The 20,151-nt window shown below is 41.1% G+C and overlaps 1 protein-coding gene across 3 annotated transcripts; it reads right to left on the reverse strand.

The window, feature by feature from the left end:
• Window positions 1-1,079: 1,079 nt before the first annotated feature.
• On the reverse strand, window positions 1,080-12,499 carry LOC308255169 (protein Njmu-R1). Of its 3 annotated transcripts, none has more exons than XM_080682186.1 (10): window positions 12,317-12,499; window positions 11,576-11,656; window positions 9,766-9,891; window positions 8,718-8,861; window positions 8,419-8,476; window positions 7,126-7,245; window positions 6,441-6,505; window positions 5,965-6,101; window positions 4,329-4,432; window positions 1,080-3,780 (listed from the first exon to the last, which is right to left on the reverse strand). In XM_080682186.1, the coding sequence occupies exons 1-10, from the start codon at window positions 12,454-12,456 to the stop codon at window positions 3,565-3,567; spliced, it is 1,191 nt and encodes a 396-aa protein (XP_080538312.1). In that variant the 5' UTR covers window positions 12,457-12,499; the 3' UTR covers window positions 1,080-3,564. The 3 variants fall into 3 exon arrangements, with proteins under 3 accessions (XP_080538312.1, XP_080538313.1, XP_080538314.1); XM_080682187.1 differs by having other exon boundaries at window positions 1,080-3,690; window positions 12,317-12,483; XM_080682188.1 differs by lacking the exons at window positions 1,080-3,780; window positions 4,329-4,432 and adding an exon at window positions 4,525-5,715 and having other exon boundaries at window positions 12,317-12,481.
• Window positions 12,500-20,151: the final 7,652 nt, after the last annotated feature.

Genomic DNA, 20,151 nt, shown 5'->3' on the forward strand with positions numbered 1-20,151 from the left:
GACAGACAAAAGCTGTCTGGTTAGCTTTGCCTCTTGCCTCCTCTCACTTCCCTCATTCCTCCTCCTACCAGATTCTCATTCTTCCAATAACTTAATGTTTGCTGCTAATATGAACACAATTTACTGAGTACGGTACTAGGTGCTAGGCACTGGTTGAAACATTTTCAATATATCATTCTCTTTCACAGCTACTTGCTGTGATGTGGATATAAATGTCCCCATAGTTACACATGAGGGAAAGACAGGGAAATTTAGTAACTTCCTGTAGCATATGGCCTGGCTGCATTCATACCCAGAACTGCCTGGTTGCAGAATTCATGGTCTCAGCGCTCCGGTGCTCATATAGGAAGGACTTCTACACTAAACGTGTAGAAGAGTCAGGGTATTTGTGTCAAGATTGTCTCACTGTATTAGGGCCATCCAGGAACAGCAGTGAACCTTGGAACATACACTCAGTGTTCTAACAGAATCTCCCTCTTCCAAGTAGTTTACAAGAAAATCCACAGCTATCTATTCATGGCTGCTCCCTATCACCCCCTTTCCCCAATTTCCAGAATCTAGCATTACACCAACTCAAAGATTTAAAGTCTGAGGGCCCCATTTAGCAAGTTCAGCCATTATAGGACTGGAGCTGCCTTCCTAGACCTCCAAGACTTTGAGGAAGCCAGCAGGGCTTTTGTTACTGAGAAGACATGGTTAGGAAAGTGTAGTCGTAGTAACCGAATCTTATTTTCCAGATGCCTGCAGGCTTTTCTGGCATCTGGTCTAAGGGATCCTCTGGTGAAGGACAGGCACCTCTCAGGGTTAATAATGAATGAGAGGAAAGGGAAGTGGCCTGGGTGATGGAGTTCTACAGGTGACGCTACTGGACGGTGAGTAGTAAAATATTGCGTGGAAATTTCTTACACCCTGCCTGATGCCTCTTGCAAGATGCAGAAAAATGTGTTCCAGCAGGTGATTCAATTTTCTTCAACAAATTCCTCAGCATAACAATTACAATTTCCCCATAAACTTTTTGTGTGTTAATAAAAATGTCAGGCCTGAGAATCGAGCTCATTAAATAAAAATGACTATGTTGGTGAGAAGCTAAGTTGTTTTATTGTTATTATTATTATTATTATTACAAATATAATTACAACAGAAAAAGAAAGAAAAATAATTACAGGTAAACTGAAACCATTTTTGATACATGACATACATTTCCTCTGTGTGTCTATGGCACACAAATAATAACATAACTGTATTCCATACTGAACAAATCCTTTTAAAACTTTAAAAATTAATACATTAGCTTATTAAGATTTGAATACAGTACAGGTTTCTGGTCATGAGTTCTTTGAGTTTCTTCTCATGGCCAACAAGACATTCAATTCAATGTCACCATTTTCCTTGTCTACAGTAGTGATAAACAGTTTGTCACAGCCGTTTAAAATAAGACTATTGTATACAACTGTGTAATGTAATGAGCCTACATCACAAATTATATATAAAAGTACATATAGCCCTGGGCTGGTGCGCTCAAAATAGGGGTCACAGATTCGATTCCTGGTCAAAGGCAGGTCTCTGGGTTGCAGGTTCAATCCCCAGCTCTGGGGCATGTGCGGGAAACACAAATCATCTTAATGTGTCTCTCTCACATCGATGTTTCTCTTTCTCTCCCTCTCCCCCTCTCTCCTTTCCTTCCTTCCACTGTCTGTAGAAATCAATGGAAAAAATATCCCCGGGTGAGGATTAACAACAACAACGAAGTAATATAAAGAATATATACTTATACCTTGGCTATTCTTAAGTGACTTGAAGCAGACAATACATTTGCTTTTAAATGCCATTTACAGCATGAATTCTTAAATGACATGTGAATTTGAAAATGAAAACTGTTTTCCAGACTCAAAATGTTGATAATTTCCAAGTGGACAACCAAGTACATTAGAAAAAGTTGGGTTCCAGGGAAGTGCCATAAAATTGCTTACTTCCCATAGTCATTCTGAATTTAATGCTATAAAAATGCTACTTGGATTTTTTTTTTCTGCACTGCCTACAATCCAAGTTATTAAAGTTTAAAACCATATGAAAGCCTTTATGAAGATCCTGAACTGTATTTCTCATTAAAGGAAAAGAAATGCTGGGTGAGTCATGTCCCTCGACTTCTGTAGAAGACAAAGCAGGCTAAGGTCAGTCATTTTGAAAGTTAACACTCAGCACTTAATGTGAATTTATATGAGTTTAGGAGATGATTTTTACGAACTTGTGTCCCTCCAAGCATCCTGAGGGCAGTGAGAACACAAGACTTCCGATCATCTAAACAAAAATCATTATCAAATGGATTTATTAAAGAGCTATGCAGAACAAAGGGCAATCGTGTGCGTAGCTACAATTGGCTTCCATGGGAATTATAAATTATTCTAGCTGAGGGCATTTTTAACTGATTCAGAGTAAAACAATGAGGCTTGAAAACAAACTACAAAAAGCTAAAATCAGTGGGTAACTCTGATATGAAGAATCTGTGTTCTTTGTTATAGTTTGTTTGTAAAACGTATGTATTTTGTTAACACTCTGTTTAAAAACGTCAGCATTAGCAGGAAGGCTGGGAGTATTGTTGAGGGAGGGAAATAGATCAACCAAAGGACTTGTATGCATGATAAGCACACCAATGGACACAAGACACTGGGGGGGGGGGGTGGGATGAGGGCATGCGACAGGGGGTAGGGGAAGCTGGGGGAAGGTCAATGGAGAAAAAAAAAAAGAGATATATGTACTAATATATGTAATACTTTAAACAATTTAAAAAGTAATAATAAAAAAAAGAAATATTTGGGAAGAGGCTTGTATCCAAAGGATATAAAGAATTCTTAATTCAAAAATAAAAAGATAAGCCAGTTAAAATAGGAAAAAAAAAAGTCAGCATTTTCATATAAAAGAAAATACAGGCTCTTGGCTAATACCTGTGAACAAATGAAGAAAAGTGATGGGGCCACCTCTCTAGTAGGTTTCCATCAGAGATAATGTTTGATCTTGAAGCTAGTGCATCTAGATGTTCTTAAAGCTCATTTAATTTTTTACACACTTACGATTTATTTGCATATCGGCTTAAAAGCTGGCTTCATCGTCCAAGCCATTATCAATCAGACAAAGAACTATCAAGCACCCACAGGATGCACAGATCTCTTTGAAACCGTGTCACGGTGCTAATCTGTCCAAGAAAAGGAGTACATTTTGAGAAAGAAATATTATGATTTTTCTGAGAGCAAAGGTTGCTAAATACTGCAGCACACTCCTGAGAGAAACACAAAATCACCTCTGACTTTTTTAAGCAACAACTCCCTGAAGTCTAGAATTCATGGGACCAGCAATGTACTAAAAGTTCACAACTCTATCTAGGATTCAATGACCACATTCCTGATTTTCATGTCGAATTATGTTAAATTTTAAAAATACAAATGAAAAAACATAGAATGCATTTCAAATCATCTTAAATAGCAATCCTATGACAATTTATAACAACTGTAATTTCAAACACCAGCGCTGGAATATACAGCTTCTCAATCCAGTTATCTCAAAACGCCATCAAAAACTTCGGGCAGGAGCTTCTTTCATAAATTCTTCGAGGACGGCTACCACATTTTTGGCTTCAGGCATTTCTTCATGTTCCACTTTAACAATCTTCAAAAGGATATCTCCACTACCACAGTTCTTTAGGAACATGTAACATTTAAACAAAGCATAATGATTCATTTCTGCCTGTCGGATAAATCTCTTCAAATTATTTGTGTCTTGTATGGCCTAGAAAAAGATTACCCAGTTAAATACGTGTTTCATGAGATAAAAATGATGCCTAAAAACACTTCATATACAGCTGGAAACATTTCATATGTTGCAGAGATGTTTACCTTTTATTTGAAATATTTCTATCATTGTTATCACTAATATGCTGTACCCTTGGTACAACACAATTTCTTATATAAAGTAAAAATAGTTTTTCAATCCTAAACATACTTTTAAAAGGTGACAACACTCCTCCCAACCAAAATTTTGAACCCTTAGGCACTAAGCCACATTTTTTATGCTTTCCAACTAAGACATGTCACAAATTATAAGGTTGATATACCTGAGATATAAGCAAGCATTCAATCCAATTAACTGGAAATGCAATGTTATGTATGCAGAAGCCACTGCAAAATAAATAAAGTAAATGCCTTCTGAAGATTCTAGTTTTGAGAGGTCCTATTTAATAGACATCACAGCTAGAAAGCAGATTTGTTCCTCTGTCACTGGACCTAATTAAAATTCAGGTAAAAGTTATATGTGGCGCTTGGCACACAATTAATTACCTTTAGTTTAAAGTTCTCCAGTACTTGTCGAAAAAGAAAAGGGTTACCTCCTTCAGCACCATTCAAAAAAGCTTGCATCCAATCCTCACAAAATCGGTTGCTTCCTATAAAATATTTTAGAAAAATTAAATAAAAATGAAATTCTACAAAGTGCAAACATCTATTCTTTTTTCTTTCTTTCTGTTTATTTACTTTAAAATATGGGTTTTTAAATTTTTTTATTGTATATATTTTTTTAATTTGGGAGGGTTATTGATTTCAGAGAGAGGAAGGGAGATGGTGAGGGAGACAGAAACTTCAATGATGAGAAAGAATCATCCACTGACTGCTTTCTGCATGCCTCATACTGGGGATCAAGCCATGCAACCCAGGCACATGCCCTGACTGGAATCAAACCATGACCTCCTGGTTCATAGGTCGACACTCAGCCATTGAACAACACTGGCCAGGCTCTATTTATTTACTTTAAATTGAGGTATACTTGGCATATAACATTACATTAGTTTCAAGTGTACATAATGATTTGATATTTGTACACCTTGTGGTATTCTTTATTTCTTTTTTAAATAAAACACTTATAATGAATTATATAAGACTTCTATAATGGTCTAAGAAAACTGTACTCACTACCTAGCTAAAAACACCAAAATAGCTGAAGCCCCTATGTGCTACTCCTCAACTGCATTCCCCCTTCTTTCCCATTAGAAAGGATATTATTCCCATGTATTCCTTTAAACTCTTGTCACGTACTTTTGTATCTATAAACTCTATAAAGTATTATTTTGTATATGTCAAAACTTTTATGTATTTTTTTAATGTTTTTATTTTGGACAATATTACAGATGTTCCCTAATCCCCCAATGGCCCCCCTCCACCCAGTCTATGTATTTTTATTTTTATTTTCATATTGAAAGGAAAATAGTTTAATTAAGATTTAAGAATCACATTATGATAAATGATAATTTTAATACACCCTTTAAATTTACTATGTATTTTTCTTTAATGGCTGTTTCACTAGCATGTTTGTGAGCTATATGGAGACATGTAGCTCTAGTTCATACATTTTCACTGGTATATTCCATTGCATGAATATAGCAGTTTACCAGATCATTTTCCTGTCGATGGAAGCATTTAAGTTGCCTCCAATTCTTTGCTATTTCAAACAATGCCTTTATGAACATTTTTGTATTTGTCTCCTTGTATAAATATACAAGAGTTTTTGCCCACCTGGCATGGCTCAGTGGTTGAGTGTCGACCTATGAACCTAGACGTCACGTTCAATTCCCAGTCAGGGCACATGTCTGGTGGAGACCGTGCAGGAGGCAACTAATCAATGATTCTCTCTCATCATTGATATTTCTATCTCTCTCTCCCTCTCCCGTCCTCTCTGAAATCAATAAAAATATATTAATATTTATACACACAAAAGTTTTTCTATATACTTAAGAGTGGAATTGCTAGGCATGACGTGATTTTTCCATGTTTTTAGAATTGCTATTGTTTGCGGTGAGTCAGGGATAAACTTGTAAAGCTGCACAGGGCAGGAAGGATAAGTTTGTACTAATTGTTCAGAGTACAAAAACAGAGACCAACTCACAAGAGCCACAGGATGGCTGCTTCAGAGGTCGTGACTCACCTGCGTTGTAGAACTGAGGCTGGGAAGTACTGCAGTCAATGACCACAGACTTATGCTGCTCCTCCGTCATGGCCATGCACAAAGATGTCATGGTGCCTTCGTGAATAAGGCCTTCAAGACTGGCCACACTCAGAAACCTGCCACACACACAGTCCTTTACCACAAATAATATTGCAGGATGGGAGGGAGAAAGCAAATTCATTCTGCACTATGGGAGGTTTAAAAACATATCAGGCCCTGGCCAGGTATCTCAGTTGGAGCATCATCCCAAGGTTGCGGGTTCGATCCCCAGTCAGGGCATGTACAAGAAGCAACCAATGAATGCATAAATAAGTAGAACAACAAATCGCTGTTTCTCTCTAACATCAATCAAAAAAATTTTAATGTCCTTTAAAAATCTAAAAAATAAAAATATAAAAACATAAATACCAGGCTTGCTGTGTAAAAGGTTCTCTCTTTGCAAAACTATTGTTTACCTGTTAATATCTCTCTTTGTTTTTTCATCTGATTCTTTAACCTCAACAGGAGTATAACTCAGAGCCTACAAGAGAAAAATAAAGCCTAATTGATGCATGTACTCCAGTTTTCCTTATTGAGCAGCTACTTGTGAGTGTCACCTTCCCCCAAACGACCACCTGCTTGATGGGCATGGCCCAGGAACTCTCCTGAGCCTTGTGAAGCTGCTGTTCGCTAACAGTCTGAAACTGGCTTTCCCACCTGGTTGCATGGCACCATCCAGTCTCAGTTGCATCTACCACCACAAATTTAAATGGAAAAACTGGCCATTTACTCAAGCCTTCCCCAGTGTTTGGATATTTTAGTGAATTTTCATTTTTTCCTGGATATTTTCATATAGTTAAAACACTTTAGATTTCTGTTTTCCTTCTCAAATTATTTGGAAATTACACCTCTCCCAGATCATTTGAAAAAGTAATCATTTTAAATTGTTTTATCCTATTAGGAAGACCCACTATTTGCAATTCCACCTTAGTAAAGTACCTTTCTAGATCCGAGTAAATAGAGTGCAAGCATTGTTTGAGTAATATTCAGGGTTGGGGCGGGGGGAATAATGTTAAAGAAAATGAGTAAGTCTTTAAATAATCCAAACTCTGCTCCACTGATTCTCAGTTGAGGAAATGCTTTCATTTGAGCCACACTTACAGCATGCAGCAAAAAGGTAAGCTTCTCCTGAAAGAGAAGAACCACCCTCTGGATCGGGCATACGACATCCTCAAACCAGCTACTCAGGTAGGACTTGACGTGGTTCTCCAGGCCCCTTTCCTAGATCAAGAGAGAATGTCATTGCTTTAATATAAGCCTTCACCTTAGTGGACTTAACATTTTCTTCACGATACTCTTGACAGTGAAAGAACTGCGGACAAACACCTCTTTTTTTTAAGCTAACACCAACGCAAAAAAAGGAATTCTGATATAAAACACACTGAGAAATGCATTATATAAAATGAAAGACTGGATAGGGTTCTATGCTATCTCTTCACTGGGAGGAGTTGTGCATTACATGTCCATCTCCCCACAGTATACTCACTGGAGATACGCTCCACATAATCCTGTCTCCCCAGCTCCTGGTACAGTGTCTGACACATGTATGTATTAGCTTATAAAGAGCCAATTGAATGCCTGAAGGAATGTAGGCAGTTCATTCACACTGTGAATAGGGAAGAATACAAGTTATCTTGTCAAAACACTCAAGCCCACTCCATTTGTCAGACGTGCTGCCAAGAGCACATCTAGCTTCCTGGGCTGAGCTGCTCTCTGGGGACTAACAGAATCGCTCCAGTCAGAGAGCAGCTCCCCCAGACTCAAATCCCTGCTCACTCCTATGCTACTCTTTTCTGCAGTGCCTTTTAAGTGCATGATAAGTAAAAGGAGTTATTACCTTATGTAATGGGTAGTAAATTTGTAAGAGTTATGACTTTAAAAACTGCTACAAGCTGAATGGATAGTTTTTTAAAAGGTATAAATAAATTAATAGATGAGGATATATATAATTCATAAAAAATCAATGAATGAAAAATAGAACATTTCTAAAAAATCTTTGATATTGAGTTCAAGGACAGTCCTGCCATTGCAGAGCACATCTCTGGTGCCAGAGGCTTCATGGACCATTAGTTCTGACCATATATAAATCTTATGCACCCAGAAATCAGGAGAAGAGCACCCTCTTCCTCACTTGGCATGTTACCATATACCATTGAATTTAATGGACTGAATTTTTCATGGATACAAAACATCAGAAGCAGACTTGTGAAACTTAGAGCACTTATAGGACTATGTTCCCTGCTTCCCTTAACAAATACCTTTCAACTAGCCCTCCAAGCCGTGCATTTTTAGAATTTAGATGTCATTGTGTCCACCTGTATAACTTGACAAGTATAAAAGTTGTAGTATGTTAATCACCTCAGTCTCAAAAAACTATTGTCTCAATCATCTTACCTCACAGCTCATGTTATTTCTCAGCCCTTGAATGTACTTGTCCAATTCAAGCCTGAAAGTATGTTCTTAAGGAAGTAACAATGGATGAATCAAGAAGTGTTTTATCTCTCAATAGGAAATATAGTCTTGCAAATAACACAAACTGTACATTAAAACAAGCCAAGACAAACTGGTCATATAAAGGTATGGAATCCAAGTAAATATATAGGGGTAGGAAAGCCTTTTAGAGTAGTAATACCCCTTCTCTTGCCTCCCCACGATTTCTTTCCTGATATCCTCAAAGACCAAAGAAAGGATATAGCTCAAGTCCTTTTTCTGACCCTCCTAAAAAACAGACCACGTACTCTGAAGGGGTATGTTCAGAGTCCATTGCTGCTGTTTCAGGAAGCAGTTTTTCTTGCTGGAAAAGGCAGTAGTAACAACCGACCCGGTAACCCGGAATTCTAGAAAAGAAAGAAAAAAGCTCTATGTATTATTCTACGCATCTAATTTTATGGGCTGTTCTGAACCCTGGTCATCTTGACCTGGCAATACTGTTATATTGCTCACTAGGTCAGAACTTTCCAGACTTCTCCTTGGTTTACTCAGAACAGCAGAGGAAAATGAATATATACCATGATGGGCTTCAGCTAAAGCAGCACCTAACAAACATGGAATTTCTTTGAATTCACCTGTTTTATGGGAAAAATGCATGCAAGTTTCACTCTCGTTCATAGTACATGTCTACATAAATATAAGCATGTTTATCTCCCTCCCCCAAACCTTCACGAATCATTGGAGCTCCAGGCAGATATGACATGTTTACCCCATGGCCTTATATTTGACCTGTGGCCTCACATTCCTGAGGGGACTTGATGCCAACATCATGGTCTGAAGGGAACTACAATCAAGGTGTGTAATAGAAAGAAGGCTGGAATCCAACTGAGGACACCTATATTTAAGCCTGAACTCCATGAATGTGACCAGCCTTGTGACATGAACATCTCTGAATTTATTTCCTCATCTGAAAATGTAAGTAAGAGTATCTGCTCTATTGCCCCTTTGTAGAGAGAATGGCATCATACTTTGTGAAAGCACTTCACAAACTGTAGTGTGCAATTTTGGTTTTGGTGATTAACGCTTTTCTTCCAAGTCCAAGACTAAATCAGTACACTTCGGTGGGAAAGTCTCTGCTGTTCAATTAATTCCATTCCACAAATGTTTATGTGTAAGGCCCAGTGCTCAGGCAGGCAGAGAACAAGGATGGAGTTTGCAGGTCGAGTGGGAGTTGATCTTTTGGAGTTTCTCATCACTTCTCATATTTAGCTCAGAAATAAAAACTCGGGACACAGCACATTTTACACTTACCTCAGCTCCACAGATGCAACATTACCCAGCCCTTCAAAGACGGCTCCCTTAGAAAGACGCTTAGCAATGAAACTGCGTAGCTCTGGCTCCACTTCAGATGGCAGATTAGTGTCCGCCAGGGAGAGGCTTGACAAATGAAAGACACACAGTGCTTATCAGTGGCCTACTGCATTCACACCCCACAAGTCAGTCAGATTATTACTAAAAGCCAGAGTCCCTTTAAGGACTTGAAAAAACTTTCTGACTACTGGTGCGGCTGGTAGGAGTGCATGTTACCAAGTATGAGCTACCTCATCAAAGAGTTTAAAATTATACTCTTTCACCTCATTCTGTCTAGTGTGATGACTCCACTGGGACCCCCAATCCACCGGCCTTACCTTTATTCCATAGTCCCTCAAGTTTCTTATCTCACTTCCCTGCTTCTTACCCATCGTATAGTCCATGGCCAGTCATTATAATCAGACCCCTGCACACAAGTCTCATTCAACCCTTTGTTATTTTCATCTCACTGTACTTGCTTAGCAAAACTTCAGCCCTGATTAGTCCAGCTCTCTACTTACTCTGCACATGCATCTATGCAGTCGAATCTAGTTGGACAAAACTACATTAATGATCACTAGCCTCAAGTGGGCCCAGCTCTAACTACATTTCCTGGCTCACTCATTCATTTTTCTGTTCTGCTAAGTCACTATTTCACGCCTCCTCTTTTTTCCTCAATCCTCCATCTACCTCTTACCCATGAATAAACACTCTAGCTTAGCAATCACTCATGAGCTAAAAATAAAAATTTTAGTTTGGTTCAGGTTAGAATATAAAGTATATAATTTGAATATGCAGGAAGGTTTTCTATCACCAAACTTCCCAACAAATAATAGGAACCCAATACTTCTCAATACTTCTCAAGGTTTTTTTGTTTTATATTATGGAAAATACATATACAAAGTAGGGAGAATAGTATAATGAACTCACATATACCCACCACCCAGTTTTAACAATTATCAGCTTATGGCCAATTTTTTTTTATTGATTTTCATTGATTTTTAGAGAGAGAGGGGCAGTGGGATAGAAAGATAAAAACACTGATGAGAGAGACACATCCATTGGCTGCCTCCTGCACACTCCCTACCAGGGATCAAACCTGCAATCCAGGCATGTGCTCTGACCTGGAATCAAACTGGGGACCTCTTGATTCATGGGTCAACACTCAACCACTGAACCACACCAGCCAGGCATGGCCAATTTTGTTTCATCTGTACCCCCAAGCTTGTCTGTACCCTTCCACCTTCCAGATTTATTTTGAAGCAAGTCTCTGGCATCATATCCTATCAATCATAAATTTATCACTAGGGTATCTCTACTTTGCATCAAGTGTTAAGGTTCATTCATTCATTCACTTAATAATATGTATTAAATGAACAAAAGAGAGCAATCCCTACTGTCCTGGGGTTTATATTTAGTGTGCAGCCGAGGCGCTATGAAAGGGGGTATTCTAAGAGTACCAGTAAACAAAGGAGGATTTTAAACGTTTTGGTACCCATACAATATTGACTATTTATTGGAGTTCTTTTCAAGAAACTCAGAATACGTGTCTCTGGCTAACCACCTTGGGCACTATCAGTATTTGGCTCTGTCCCAGCCTTGAATGAATGAGCCAATGAGGAAATCAGGATGAGGTTCCTAGGACGCAGGTGGGCTTGAAGGTTTGACTCAGGGACAGCTGAGTGGAAATTGGGTCCCCATTGACTCCTCCAGGCCGACGATGCACGGAAGAGTCAAGCACAGGCATGAGTTACGGTCAAGCTGTTGTTACCTGAAGTCATCACCAGAGGGAGTTTCTGCATTTGTGCCACTTGGGCTTCCATCATCACTGTCCCCTCTCGGTGGTGCCGATCTACACGCCACAAAAGCAACACAGCTATCAGTGATGGGCTCCAACTCAAACAGCAAACAGGGGAGGGGCGAACAATCAACTAACATGCTACAAGGGAGAAGTGCCTATCCTCATGCCAAGGCAACTCCACAGAACAGTGCTGATGGCCCCTTCTCTCCAGGCCACATCAGGGAAAGGAAATGCAATATCCAGAAGGGCCAAGAAAATCCTCTCTAAAAATCAGACGTTAAAGGGCCACGAGAGCCCCAGGAAAGTCGGCCGGGCGAAGGGAAAGGAGGCAGCAAGGGCAGAGGATAACCAGAGGTGGGGTGGGAGGAGGAAGTGTGGGGGAAATGGAAGAAAGTGGGGCGATTAATGACGGGAAGGACGGGGGATGGAAGTTGACGTTACTGAACATGCATGCAGGGCACTGCGCTAAACAAAGGACGCGGGCGACGAGAAGGGACTGAGGAAATGACAGGGCCCGTGGGAGCGCAGGCGTCACAGCAGCAGGCACTAAAGTCCCGGATGGGGGCCCGGAAGGACGGAGTGGGGCGAGGAGGGCCCTTCGGGCCGAAACCCTCAGCCCGGAGAGAAGATGGCGTTTGCGAGCAGCCAGGCCGCCGGGCCCGGGTGCGAGGCGGTGCCGGGGCGGGGCCACAGGGAGGCCGGGAGCTGCACCTGCTTCCGCGGTAGCTGTAGAGACAGTAGTGGCTGCTGGGCGGCGGCTCGATTCTCCGCTCCTCCGCGGAGCCTCCCTCCTCGCTGCTCTCCAGCTCCTTTTCATCCCCGTCCAGCGACTCCTGCAAGGAGGGGAGCATCGCGACGGCTCCAAGCGGTCCTGTGTCCCCGCCAAACCGCTCCCCCGCTGCCGTACAGTCCTCGGCAGCCGGGCTCGTCCAGCTCCCGGCCCTCGCGCACCTGAGTTCCGCGGGTTTCCCTGGGTTCTCAGGTGAGGAAGCTGGCCTGGAAGGCTTTCTCCCCGCAGGGACTAGGGGCGCACTAAATTACCTATAGGGAAAGCAGTTCACCACTTCTATTTTAACTCCTTTTTCACCTCTGTACCGTTTAAGACGTAGGAGACTTCCCATGTGATAAAGATGGTACAACTAGCAGGACACATGGAAAAAGATAAAGCTGCCCTCCTATCTCCCTTCAGGCACGCTAACACACACACATCAGTATGATCAAAGATTTCAAAATTTAAAATGACGCTCCTCCCTTTAAAAAATAAAAGGTGAAAATATGGGAGAATTTTTAAAATGCTTGAAGAAGGCCTTCCTAAACTGGACAAAAAGGGGCCACATGCTAGCCTAACTCAGGGAAGGACTTCCTGGCTTGGCTGCCTTGCAAACTAAACTCAGAGACCTAAAATAACCACAAAGGATGGTCTGAAATTAAAACTTCTTAAATTAAAAAGCAGTTTATAGTAGATAGTCATTCCTAGGCCAGTATCTTCCCTGACAAAGACCAACTTTGATATTAACTGAGCCTATTGTCTTTTTGCATCTCAATAATATACCTTCAGAATGTCAGAGTAACTTATAACTTCCCTTTTCCCAGATCCCTCAGGGCACAACCAATGCGCCAGAGCAGAGATCACAAATTCCCTCATTGTTATTGTGTGATTGTTATCCTTTTAATAGTTGACTGTTAGCTATCCAGTATCCACCACTTTGCTTTCTCCCACCTCCTTAATCTATAACCAATGGATTTCTGTAATCCACTTCAGTCTCCTCCTTTGATGGTAATTTATAAAACTAGGTGAAAAACCCATCATTCTCTAGAGCAGTATCTCAATATGTTGAGATTCTGCTTCCTGGCAATTGTCGACAATTTGGTTCAAATAAATTCACAAAAATTCTTCACAAGTTTGAATGTTTCTTATGTTAACAAAATATAGCAGAACACTTAGAAGCCATACAGGAGAAGATTAATAAATCTGACCATGTAAAAACTAAACATTTCTGTGTGGCCCAAAGTCAAAAACACAAATGACAAACTAGGAAAATATTTGCAATATATGTAACAGAAGAAGGGCTGTCATTTGTCAATGAACAAAACAAGACAAGAAAAGACAATGAGCAGTTCACAGAAGAATGAAAAAAGAATACATAAATAAACTGCTTAATTTCAAATACAATTTATGGTATATTGTACTACTTTTCACCCAGCAGATTAGCAGAAATTCAAAAGTGTGAGGGGGTCCTAATATATGGTGACGGGAGATCTGATTTTGGGTGGTGGGCACATGGTGCAATACACAGATCTTGTAACATAGAAACCCGCACCTGAAACCTGTATGTTCATGGTGACCAATGTCACCCAATAAATTTAATTTAAAAATAAAGTTTGATAATACCCTGTGTTGGGGTGTGCAAAGAAGCCATCATTCTCATAAACAGTTGAGAGTAATAAGATTAATGCACATGCTTTGGAAAGAAATTTGAAAATATCTGTCAGTGTTTTAAATGCACATGCCCTTTGACTATCAAAGCAGCCACAGGACATCATCAAATAGATACATTCACGTAAGTGCAAAAATATATGAGTTCACATATTCCTTGCAGCATGGCTTGTAATGATGACAAACTAGACACAATCTGAATGTTGGTCAATAGGGGAGTGATTAAATAAGTTATGGTACATGCTGTGGTAGGCAGAATAATGACTCCCGAAAAATGACCACATCCTAATCTCTGAAACCTGAAAGCTAGTTACCTTAGGTAGCAAAAGGTACTTTGCAGCCCTGGTTGGTTTGGCTCAGTGAATAGAGCGTTGGCCTGCAGACTGGGGGGTCCCGGGTTCGGTTCCAGTCAGGGGCATGTAACTTGGTTGCGGGAGCGTCCCCAGTGGGGGGTGTGCAGGAGGCAGCTGATTGATGTTTCTCTCTGATTGATGTTTCTCTCTCATTGATGTTTCTGGCTCTCTAGCCCTCTCCCTTCATCTCTGTAAAAAATCAGTAGAATATATTTTTTTTTTAAAAAAGGAACTTTGCAGATGTAATTAAATTAAAGATCTTGAAATGGGAAGATTGTCTTAGATTATCCAAGTGTGCCCAATGTAACTACATGTACAAGAATCTTTATAAGGGATACAGGAGACCAGAGAGGAAAAGACAATTATGATACCTAAAGCGGAGATTGGAGTGATTTGGCACCACAAGCCAAGGAATTTATACAAGCTCTAGAAGTTAGAAAAGGCCATGAACGGATCTTCTGATCCTTCAGAAGAAACACAGCCCTGCCTACCTATTTCAAATGTCTGTAATATAATAACTGTATTGTTTCACTAGTAAGTCACTATGTTTGTGATAATTTGTTACAGCAGCAATAGCAAACTAACATGTGTATCAGAAGACTATACAGCTATTAAAAAGAATGAATTAGAATATGTGCACATATAGAAAGACAATCCAATATTTGTTTTTGTCCTAAAGGAGCTAGCAACACAACTGAAGAGAGAAAGCATGCACATGGGGAAGGGAGAATGTGATTACTGCCAAGAAAGTAATGTGGCCCTGACCGGTTTGGCTCGTTGGAAAGAGCGTCAGCCTGTGGACTGAGGGGTCCCAGGTTCGATTCCAGCCAAGGGCATGTACCTTGGTTGCGGGCACATCCCCAGTGGGGGGTGTGCAGGAGGCGGCTGATTGATGTTTCTGACTCTCTGTCCCTCTCCCTTCCTCTCTGTAAAAAATCAATAAAAAATATTTTTTTTTTAAAAGAAAGTAATGTGGACAGTTAGGGTGATCTTAGGAATCTTATTACTGGCCTCTTGAACTTTACCATATGTGAGCATAATCTGAGGACATTAGACTTTGCAAGTTGGTCTATTAACTACCAACAGCAATAATAAATATCAATATAGCATTTGTAAGAAAAAAAAAAGGTAATATAGCATTTGTAGTTTAACAATTGCTACTTATTTAGCAGTAACCAGGGATCAGGATATTTACCTATTTTATTTCATTTACCCTGGACCAACTCTGTAACAAAGAGGTTTATCCCTATTTTATAGATGAAGAAACTGAGGCTCAGTCAATATAAATGATCAAACTATGTTTATCTGACTTCAAAATCCATACTCTTAACTGGTTTTTTTTATATTGTAGTCACTTGCTTTGGTCTTAGAAATCATGCTCCAATAGTGTGGCCTACAGGAGCCTTCATAATCTAGCTTCTACCTCCCCCTCTGACTTTCCTATCACCATCCCCCTTGCTCACTCTGGTGTTTCTCAAACACTCCAATTTTTGTTCCAGTTTAATAGTTTTTTAATTTGCTCTTCTGCCTGGAATGCCCCCAGATAGTTGTCTTTTTTCTTTACATCATTCAGGTCTCTGCACAAATGTCACCTCCTCAGAGAGACCTTCTCTGGCTGTCCTATGCAAAAGGATATCCCACACACCTCTACCGCTATCCCATCAGTCCATATCCTATCTTCATCACACTTACCACTCCTGACAGTATTTGTCTGTCTCCCCACTAGCATGTCAGCTTATTCACTGTTATATTCTCTATCCTAGCACATGGCCTACAATGCTCAAGAACTATTTGCTGAATTAAAGACTTTGCAACTCCTCAGCATCATTTTCTTGCATGTTTCACTTTACACCATATTAAAGATATTAAAGTACACCTACATTCCATGTTAACTTTATAGAAAAACTAGAGGTCCGATGCACGAAGATTTGTGCAAGAATGGGCCTTCCCCTCCCCTGGCTGCCCACACTGCCTTAGCTCTGGCGGGAGCAGCCTTTCCGCTCTCGCCTGGAGCCGCCTTTCTGCCTTCCCACACTGCCCAGTGGCCCCGAGCAGCTGGGGTGGTGCGGAACGCCTGTGTCCCACCCCGCCCCTGGCCGCTGGGCACCTGTGTATGCAAATTAACCCGCCATCTTTGTTGGGTTAATTTGCATACGCACTCCTGATTGGCTGGTGGGCGTCACAAATGTACAGTCAATTAGCATGTTACTCTTTTATTAGGTAGATAATGGTTAACATTTATAGAGTATTTACTGTGTATGAGGACTCTTAAGTGCTTTACATATATTCATTTAGTTCTCACAATCCCATGAGGTTGATGTTATTATTACCCCACTTTACAGATGAGTAAGCCAGTTACTTTTGTCCATGATAAAATAGCTAATAAATGGCAAAGGTACATTCAAACCCAAATACTCTGGTGCTAGAACTCTTTATTTTATTTTTTATTGATTTCAGAGGGGAAGGGAAAGAGAGATTGAAACATCAATGATGAGAGAGAATCATTGATTGGCTGCCTCCTGCATGCCCCACACTGGGATCAAGCCCACAACCTGGGCACGTGCCCTGACTGGAAATCAAACCCTGATCTCCCAGTTCATAGGTTGATGCTCAACCACTGAGCCACACTGGCCAGACTCTAGAACTCTTAATACCACTAAACTGAGTTGAAGATGACTTGATCTAAAATTATGTTTTGTTTTGTAGCCATTTAATCAAACAGTTAATTTCAATTAACTGTTTTGTTTTCACTTATTTAGATATTTCTTACAATATTTTGGTTTTGAACTGCTTTTGTTAAATTTATTCCTAAATTTTATTCTTTTTGAAGCTATTATAAATGGAAATGTTTTCTTAATTTTATTTTCAGATTGTTTACTGCTAGTGTATAAAAGTACAATTGAATTTTGTATTTTGATCTTGTATTGTGAACCTTATTGAACTCTTAGTAGCTCTAGATTTATTTCTTTTTATGGATCCCTTAGGATTTCCTAAATACAAGTGTATTTGTTTGTTAGGGCTGCCATAACAAAGTACTACAGACTAAGCACTTTAAGCAACAAAAAAATGTATTGTCTCACAATTCTAGAGGCTAGAAGTCCAAAATCAAGGTGTCAGCAGGGTTTATTCCTTGATAGATAGTGGCCTTCCTTTTATGCATTATCTGTTCAAATTTCCCTTTTTTTGTTTGTTTATCCTCACCCGAGGATACTTTTCCATTGATTTTTAGAGAGTGGAAGGAAGGGGGAGAGACAGAGAGAAACATCAATGTGAGAGACACAGCTATTGGAGCCTACAACGGAGATAGGTGCCCTTGACTAGAATGGAACCTGCAACCCTTCAGTCCAAGGGCCAGTGCTCTATCCACTGAGCAACCCGGCTAGGGCAAATTTCCTTTTATTTATTTAAAATATATTTTTATTGATTTCAGAGAGGAAGGGAGAGGGAGAGAGAGAGAGAAACATCAATGATGAGAGAGAATCATTGATTGGTTGCCTCCTGCATGCCCCCTACTAGGGATCGAGCCTGAGCACATGCCCTTGACCAGAATCGAAGTCAGGACCCTTCAGTCTGCAGGCCCATGCTCTATTCACTGAGCCAAACCGACTAGGGCAAATTTCTTCTTTTTATAAAGGCAACAATCATATTGAAATCCATTGACCCTATTGACCTCACCTTAGCTTGATTACCTCTGTAATCAATATGACCATAAAAGGTCATATTCTGAGTTACTGGAGATTACTACTTCAACTCAATTTTTCCTTGTGTGTGTGGGGAGAGACACAATGACCCAATTCTACCCCTAACAAGATCATGCCATCTTCGAATAGAGATCGTTTTGCTAGGGGCAGAAATATTAATCATGCTCTGTAAACCGTGATTGTTGCTCTGATTAGAGAAAGCACATTCCAACCTGGCTGAGAGCTGTATGCCCCGGGGAAGAGGGAGTTAACCTGGGAATGCAGTCCATCCTCCTTTCCTGGAACTGCCTATCATCATAAAAAGATTAACAACTTTGTAGCCAAAAACAATAGAGCAGTGCCCTTTGCGAGCCCGGCATTCGACCTGTAACCATTATACCCATTCTTACTCCTTTTGCCTTCTCCCCATGTAATCTTTGTGCTTCTACCCAATATAAGCAGCTGGCTATGGACGGGTGCCGAGCAGATTTTCATGGATGACCTGCTGCTCTCCCATACTGCTGGCATTATTGGAATAAAAGCTCCTATGTGATTCACCCCTCTCTCTGCTGAATTGTCTCAAGTAGTGACAGGCAGCCTGGACCCATTGGGTGTCCGGTTTCAGTTTTACTCCTTCCATTCCAATCTGGATCCCTTTGTTTCTTTTTCTTGTCTGATCACCCTGGCTAGACCACCAATACAATGTTATATAGAAGAGGCTAGGGTGGACATCCTTGTTCCCTTACCTTTTCTTTCATTGTTATTTCTGGTAGAGCACCAAGCACTAAAATTAATTTGCTTGCTTCCTTACTTTAGGAGGAATGAATAAATGACTTCCTGCTCCACCATCCTACTTCAGATCAGTTTCTTCTCTCACCCAGATTACTGTCCCGTTCTGTGTCTGGCCTCTTAGCCTCCACCAATCCAGTGGCCACAGTGGTTTTTCTAAAACTCAAATCTAAGTCAGCTCCATACTTACTACTTCTGTGGCCTTGAGTAAATGACTTCAACTCTGGTAAGCCTCTTTTAAAAATATCTATATATTTTATTGATCCCCTACTGGGGATGCAGCCTGCAACCCAGGCATGTGCCCTTGACCGGAATCGAACCCGGGACCCTTCAGTCCACAGGCCGACACTCTATCCACTGAGCCAAACCAGCTGGGGCTAAGCCTCTTTTTTGTCTCTAGTAACAGGGTGATAATAACAGCACCTCCATCCCAGTGGAGAGAAGTCATGTACAACTTCCCTCGAAGCCTGGCACACAGTAAGTGCTTCAGGGATGTCTGCTATTTGTTTTCCTTTCAATCCTATCTAATAAAAGAGTAATATGCAGATTGACCATCACTCCAACACACAAGATGGCTGCCCCCATGTGGTCAAAGATCCTGACCCCATGTGGACACAAGATGGCCAGCAGGGGAGGGCTGCTGGGAGGAACCAGGCCTGCAAGAGAGGGCAGTTGTGGGCGATCAGGCCAGCAGGGGAGGGCAGTTGGGAGGGACCAGGCCTGCAAGGGAGGGCAGTTGTGGGCGATCAGGCCAGCAGGGGAGGGCAGTTGGGAGGGACCAGGCCTGCAAGGGAGGGCAGTTGTGGGCGATCAGGCCAGCAGGGGAGGGCAGTTGGGAGGGACCAGGCCTGCAAGGGAGGGCAGTTGTGGGCGATCAGGCCAGCAGGGGAGGGCAGTTGGGAGGGACCAGGCCTGCAGGGAAGGGCAGTTAGGGGCAAACAGGCTGGCAGGGGAGCAGTTAGGCATCAATCAGGCTGGCAGGGGAGTGGTTAGGGGGTGATCAGGCTGGCAGGCAGAAGCGGTTAGGGGCAATCAGGAAGGCAGGAAGGTGAGCAGTTGGGAGCCAGCAGTCCTGGATTGTGAGAGGAATGTCCGACTGCCAGTGGGATTGGGCCTAAACAGACAGTCAGACATCCCTCGAGGGGTCCCAGATTGGAGAGGGTGCAGGCTGGGCTGAGGGACACCCCACCCCCCGCCTTGCACGAATTTCGTGCACCGGGCCTCTAGTAGTAACATAAAATTTATACTAATAGCTATGTCTATGGGCCACGCGCTGTTCCAAGTGCA

The sequence above is a fragment of the Plecotus auritus genome, assembly GCF_963455305.1.
Source record: "Plecotus auritus genome assembly, chromosome: 7".
Taxonomy (NCBI): domain Eukaryota; kingdom Metazoa; phylum Chordata; class Mammalia; order Chiroptera; family Vespertilionidae; genus Plecotus; species Plecotus auritus.

Excerpts from the sequence above, each read along its gene's own strand:
- LOC308255169 (XM_080682186.1), bottom strand. The coding sequence starts at position 12,456 with ATGCTCCCCTCCTTGCAGGAGTCGCTGGACGGGGATGAAAAGGAGCTG. Across the intron at positions 7,246-8,418 it reads GAAATAACATGAGCTGTGAG|GAAAGGGGCCTGGAGAACCA; the intron begins GTAAGATGATTG and ends CTCTTGATCTAG. Across the intron at positions 4,433-5,964 it reads GCCTCAGTTCTACAACGCAG|GAAGCAACCGATTTTGTGAG; the intron begins GTGAGTCACGAC and ends AATATTTTATAG.